Source organism: Delphinapterus leucas, chromosome 6 (genome assembly GCF_059928025.1).
Source record: "Delphinapterus leucas isolate spDelLeu-1000000601 "Yukka" chromosome 6, BTC_Dleu_Yukka2, whole genome shotgun sequence".
Classification (NCBI taxonomy): Eukaryota; Metazoa; Chordata; class Mammalia; order Artiodactyla; family Monodontidae; genus Delphinapterus; species Delphinapterus leucas.
This window is the reverse complement of record NC_143134.1, coordinates 114,891,249-114,898,104: the sequence shown is the minus strand read 5'-3', so window position 1 is coordinate 114,898,104 and position 6,856 is coordinate 114,891,249. Positions and strand designations below refer to the sequence as shown.

The following is a 6,856-nucleotide window of genomic DNA, read 5'->3' as shown; positions in this document are numbered from 1 at the left end:
GCTCAGCATCTTAGTCAACTGTGTGTAAGATGTTGCAGTGCTATTTGGACACAGTATTGTTCATACAAGTGAATCTCAAGAAAACATTTAGTGCAAAAAATACTAGAGTCATTAGCTCCTGACTATGATAAGTCCCATGAATTTTCTGTAATCATCTCAAAAATATTTTGTGTCAGGCCTCTGGCCCGTCTCTAGTAGGTCACCCAAAAAGATTTGTTGAATAAATGAACTTCATTTTTAAAAATTGTTAAGAGCATTGGCTACAGAGTCAAGCTGACTTGGATATCCTAACTCCATCACTTATCAGCTCTATGACTTCAAGCTAGTTAACTAATCTCTTTTGGTTTCAATTTTCTCATCTGTAAAATGTGAAATGCCAAGTATTGAACTGTAAGGACCAAAAGGCACAGGAGACAGACTAATGCTTGGCACATAGTAAGCCTGAAGTAAATAGCAGCCTTTATACTTTTTGCTACAAGAGTAAGGCATTATCAAGACGTCTTTGTCTATCAAATGCGTTTAAGCACAGATCAGACCTTTTCCAGCAGTGTAGGTAAAAACATATCCAAAAAGGATGAGGAAGGCCTTGTAAATGATAATCTGATCCACAATGGGAAATGATGGGCAGGAAGAGGAAAGACAGGGGGTGACAAGCTAGGAAAATGATACATCCCAGGGTGGGAATGATGGCATTAGTAAGCTCTTCAGGGGAGAGCTGCCACATGGGGAGGGGATTGCGGAGTCAATTACTTTGGCCAGGCCTGCCCTGGAACTTACCGTGGGGCAAGGCAATGTGGAGAGGCCTGGTATAGACAAAGACAGCGGGGCAGGGGGTGCCGGGGAAAAATAACTGGCTAGTAGGAGCCATGACTCGCGACCGGGCAGTGCCCAGACCAGGCCCCAGTCGAGGGCTGCAGCCCGGTGAGCAACAAAAGGCCCTGGGGCTTGGACACTCTAGTACCCGTAGTAGCTACGAAGGGCAGAGAAATTTGTTCTGAGGTGATCACAGCATCTACGCTGATACCTGCCTGCCTGGGACGGGATGGAGGCGAGGAGGAAGAAGAGCCGCTTCCATCGGTAAGGATGGAGGAAGGGCAGGCGGGCGGGCAGTGGAGAAGCAAGGGACCCAGGTCCCACTGCCTCGGGGGAATCAGGCACGCTGGACTGGCTCCGGCATCCTTAGGGCCCAGCGTGGAGGCGGGACCTCAGCGGTTACCGACGGAAACCGCCTCGAAGTGGGAGGTCGCGTCACGGACAGGCAGCTGCTAAACCAATGGAGCCGGAGCATGGGGCGGATGTTGCCTCCCATTGGTGGCTGTTGGGCGCGCCCAGCAGCCAATGAGTCAGCCCAGGGGGCGTCGCGGTGACGTTGGCTGCGGAGGAGGCCGCTTCGAATCCGCAGCGGCCAGCTTGGTGGCCTGGACCAATCAGCGGCCTCCAACGAGCAGGGCCTTCGCCAATCGGCAGCCTCCACGACGGGGCTGGAGGGAGGTTATATAAGCGGAGTAGGCAACGGCGCGGTCGACGCTGACTGAGCTCTCACAGGCGCGTTGTATTGGGGTTTTCGTGCGTGTGAGAGGTAGGTGCCGCGGCCTGCAGTTCCGTACCTGCCCTTCGCCTTGTACGCTGCTGCTCCTGACCCCGGGCTGTGTCGTCCTCGGCTCGGGCACCTTGGTGCGCTCTTGTGTTGCGGCCTGTGGCTGGTTTGCCTGCGAAGCCCTGCCTGCCTGCTGAGTGAGTGGACGACGGTGCCGGCAAGATGAAGCCCTCCCTGGTGGCTGCGGTGCTGCTGCTGATGCTCGGCGCGGCGCGGCCGGAGGAGGAGGACAAGAAGGAGGACGTGGGCACGGTGGTCGGTATCGACCTGGGCACCACGTACTCCTGGTAAGTGGGGTTTGTGGAAAAGGGGAGAATGTGGAGTGGCTTCCTGGGCTGCCGTGAGCGTCGCTGATTTCTTCTGTTCGGTTTTTCCGCCAGCGTCGGGGTGTTCAAGAACGGCCGCGTGGAGATCATCGCCAACGATCAGGGCAACCGCATCACGCCGTCTTATGTGGCCTTCACTCCTGAAGGGGAGCGTCTGATCGGCGATGCAGCCAAGAACCAGCTCACCTCCAATCCTGAGAACACGGTCTTCGACGCCAAGCGGCTCATCGGCCGTACATGGAACGACCCGTCTGTGCAGCAGGACATCAAGTTCTTGCCTTTCAAGGTTCGACCTGGTTTTTCTCTTCTAAATAGAAAGTGAGAGGAAAAAAAAAAGTGGGGGTGGTGGTGGGAGTATTTAGGATTAAGAAGTTACTGAAAAACAGTGCAGAGATGAGCAAAAAGGATACAGACATGGTGTATCTATAATTTTTATTTAATAGTTTCAGTGTGTTACAGAACTTAAGAAAGTTAGGTTGGCAAAGAAATTTCATGCGTAACTACTCTGTCCGCGATAGTTTAGCATTAAGAGACTGGTTAAAACTGAAGAGGATTGTAATTATCAGGCACCTATACTCCTTAAAGTATTTCTGTTCAATATTCAGCTCCAAAGGACCAAAGTAAACCAAACTGTGGGGGAAGAAGTGGGTCTCAGACATTCCTCTTTTTAAAGTTTAAAATGTCATTGCTTCTACGTCTGAAAATAATTATTCTTTAAAATAGGTGGTTGAAAAGAAAACTAAACCATACATTCAAGTTGATGTTGGAGGTGGGCAAACAAAGACATTTGCTCCTGAAGAAATTTCTGCCATGGTTCTCACTAAAATGAAGGAAACTGCCGAGGCTTATTTGGGAAAGAAGGTAAGTATTTCTAGAACATTGTCGAGCAGTTTTATTATTACTATTCTTGATTGATTGTGTTGTGTTGATGCTTTCATCGTTTTAAAAATCTGAATGACATCCATGCATCAGTTTTAATTACTTGCGTGCTTTACTGTAGCCAGACAAAATACTAGCGCCTTTCATGTGTTATCACTTAATGCTTGCAAATCCATGGGTATAAAATTATATATTATACCCATCTTAATAAAGCGATGGTTTGGCTGTAACTTAAATAAAGGTTAAGCCGTGTGATAAAATATGTTTAATTATCTTTTGTTATCATTTTAGGTTACTCATGCAGTTGTTACTGTACCAGCCTATTTCAATGATGCCCAACGCCAGGCAACCAAAGATGCTGGAACTATTGCTGGGTTGAATGTTATGAGGATCATCAATGAGCCGTAAGTGTTAAATTAAAAAATATGGCATATTTGCCAAATGGGGAAAGGTAGACTTAACTAAGTCATTTATTTTTTTTCTTTCTCATTCTCCTAACAGTACAGCAGCTGCTATTGCTTACGGCCTGGATAAGAGGGAAGGGGAGAAGAACATCCTGGTGTTTGACTTGGGTGGTGGAACCTTTGATGTGTCTCTTCTCACCATTGATAATGGTGTCTTTGAAGTCGTGGCCACTAATGGAGATACTCATTTGGGTGGAGAAGACTTTGACCAGCGTGTCATGGAACACTTCATCAAGCTCTACAAAAAGAAAACTGGCAAAGATGTTCGGAAAGACAACAGAGCTGTGCAGAAACTCCGGCGTGAGGTTGAAAAGGCCAAACGGGCCCTGTCTTCTCAACATCAAGCAAGAATTGAAATTGAGTCCTTCTATGAAGGAGAAGACTTCTCTGAGACCCTGACTCGGGCCAAATTTGAAGAGCTAAACATGGTATGTTCCTGTTTTTTGCTTTGCTAATGAGATCTAGTTAGACTGTCTGAGTTTGGGACAATGCATTTAGGTATTTTGACTATACCTGGGTATGACAGGCATCATCACAGTAATTTGTCACTTATTCTAGGACCTGTTCCGTTCTACCATGAAGCCTGTCCAGAAAGTGCTGGAAGATTCTGATTTAAAGAAGTCTGATATTGATGAAATTGTTCTTGTTGGTGGCTCTACTAGAATCCCAAAGATTCAACAACTGGTTAAAGAGTTTTTTAATGGCAAGGAGCCATCCCGTGGCATAAACCCAGATGAGGCTGTAGCGTATGGTGCTGCTGTCCAGGCTGGTGTACTCTCTGGTGATCAAGATACAGGTAAGCCAGTGTCACAGCATCTTCCATAGTGCTTCAGAGTATAATTAGCTGCTGCTTTAGAAAGCAATAGATTATGAGCAGCAAGCTCACACAGCTAGTCAAGGGTACAGTGAGATCAAGACCTGGCACAGTCTCAAGATCCTTAGCAACTATATTTAATTCATTGCTTCTGAAATGATTTTGCATAGAACCTAATCAAGTGGCAAGATGGAGAAGATGAAGTTGTATTGTTTGTGGGGTCTGCTTGGAATTGCTCCTGTGACTCCTGAATTAGAACTTAGCTTGATTAACTTACCTTTTTAGGTGATCTGGTATTGCTTGATGTATGTCCCCTTACACTTGGTATTGAAACCGTGGGAGGTGTCATGACCAAACTGATTCCAAGGAACACTGTGGTGCCCACCAAGAAGTCTCAGATCTTTTCTACAGCCTCTGATAATCAGCCAACTGTTACCATCAAGGTCTATGAAGGTAATTGCTTACATTTGTTAATACCATGGTATGTTTTTGAAGAGCTTGACTTCTTTTAACATACTCTATTGAAATGTCTAGGGAAAGAAATATCTGCTATTTTCAGGTGGGAGGGCCCTACTTTAACTAGTGTTGAGTTTGGTAGAGCCAGTACTAAAATCTATTTCTTATCTAGTTATTTAGCACTCTTTCCCATTAAAAAATACCTTCTGGGGGAATTCCCTGGCTGTCCAATGGTTAGGACTCCATGCTTCTACTGCAGGGGGCACAGGTTCGATCCCTGGTCGGGGAACTAAGATCCCACATGCTGCACGGTATGGCCAAAATAAGTAAATTCAAAAATACAAGAAGAAGGACTTCCCTGGTTGTCCAGTGGCTAAGACTCTGCACTCCCAATGCAGGGGTCCCGGTTTCAATCCCTGGTCGGGGAACTAGATCCCACATGCTGAAACTAAGAGTTCGCATGCCACAACTAAAAGATCCCTCATGCCACAGCTAAGAGCTGGTGCAGCCAAATCAATAAATTAAAAAGATAAATATTAAAATACAAGAACAAGTAAAGGGTTCATACTGCTATAAAGTAGATGAAATTCAATTAAGAGTTACTAGTAACTTAACTCACTGTTCCTTTCCCAACACTGACCCACTTCTAGGTTGATAGAGTGCCCTTGACACTACAGGCTCTAACAGAATGAAACGTAGGGATCCAGATGTACTAATGTTTGTCGGTAACAGCTAACTAAGTTTTTTGTGTGTGACTTCTAGGTGAACGACCCCTGACGAAAGACAATCACCTTCTGGGAACTTTTGATCTGACTGGAATTCCTCCTGCTCCCCGTGGGGTTCCACAGATTGAAGTCACCTTTGAGATAGATGTGAATGGCATTCTTCGAGTGACAGCTGAAGACAAAGGTACAGGCAACAAAAATAAAATCACAATTACAAATGACCAAAATCGCCTGACACCTGAAGAAATTGAAAGGATGGTCAATGATGCTGAGAAGTTCGCTGAGGAAGACAAAAAGCTCAAGGAGCGCATTGACACCAGAAATGAGTTGGAAAGCTATGCCTACTCTCTAAAGAATCAGATTGGAGATAAAGAAAAGCTGGGAGGTAAACTTTCCTCTGAAGATAAGGAGACCATGGAAAAAGCCGTAGAAGAAAAGATTGAGTGGCTAGAAAGTCACCAAGATGCTGACATTGAAGATTTCAAAGCTAAAAAGAAGGAGCTGGAAGAAATTGTTCAGCCAATTATCAGCAAACTCTATGGAAGTGCAGGCCCTCCCCCAACTGGTGATGAGGAACCAGCAGACAAAGACGAGTTGTAGACACTGCTCTGCTAGTGCTGTAATATTGTAAATAACTGGACTCAGGAACTTTCGTTAGGAGAAAATTGAGAGAACTTAAGTCTCGAATGTAATTGGAATCTTCACCTTGGAGTGGAGTTGAAAATGCTATATAGCCCAAGTGGCTGTTTACTGCTTTTCATTAGCAGTTGCTCACATGTCTCGGGGTGGGGGGCAAGGAAGAATTGGCTATCATCAAAAGTGGGTAAAAAAGCTGGGTTAAGGATGTGTGTTCACCTTGAAAATGTTCTATTTAACAGTTGGGTCATGTGCATCTGGTGTAGGAACTTTTTTCTACCATAAGTGACACCAATAAATGTTTGTTATTTACACTGGTCTAATTTTTGTGATAAGCTAATTAGGTTAGTCATTTATTTTAAGGTTAGAGTCTTGGGTTGAGGGGAGTGTTTGGCGTTTTGAGGTAAGGAAAACACTTTTTTTTATTCAGTCATTTCTGGAAATCTGCCTAACCTAATCTAAGAAAAGGGGTGGGAGGTTCAGCCATATCCTTAACTAGGCAAGGGCCATTTTACAGGGCCCAAGAATGGAGTTTTCCTGAGCATTATTGAAATTTCCTATTTCCCCTTACCTTTCAAAACCTTCTGGTGGCTTTTTAGTACTAATGATGCTTTATACCTGCTTGGATTCCTTTGAGATTTGATAGAGTGATGCATCACTAATGATAACGTTACACACCTGGATTCAATTCATAATTTTAGAATGTGAAGGTATATTTTTGAACCTCAGTTATGTCAATCTCCGTCTCAGTGGTACAGGAGTGGGATCTAGAATGGTGACCTACATTTAGCCCTACTAAAGTTTAATAAGTATGGTCAATAAAGGGCAGGCTGTCATGCTAACATGAAATCCAATTCAGCCCAAGGATAGGTATTTTATAGATGGGCAACCAGCTGAAAAGTTAACTTGCAGAACTAGGACCTGACAGTGTGATAGTTTTACTCTGAGGCCTGGACCTC

The 6,856-nt window shown here is 44.9% G+C and overlaps 1 protein-coding gene across 1 annotated transcript; it reads left to right on the top strand.

Moving 5' to 3' along the window:
* Positions 1 to 1,511: 1,511 nt before the first annotated feature.
* HSPA5 (heat shock protein family A (Hsp70) member 5) lies at positions 1,512 to 6,209 on the top strand. Its single transcript, XM_022578748.3, has 8 exons — positions 1,512 to 1,884; positions 1,978 to 2,209; positions 2,647 to 2,784; positions 3,094 to 3,206; positions 3,304 to 3,694; positions 3,825 to 4,062; positions 4,366 to 4,533; positions 5,299 to 6,209. The coding sequence occupies exons 1-8, from the start codon at positions 1,760 to 1,762 to the stop codon at positions 5,859 to 5,861; spliced, it is 1,968 nt and encodes a 655-aa protein (XP_022434456.1). The 5' UTR covers positions 1,512 to 1,759; the 3' UTR covers positions 5,862 to 6,209.
* The last annotated feature ends 647 nt before the right edge of the window (positions 6,210 to 6,856 follow it).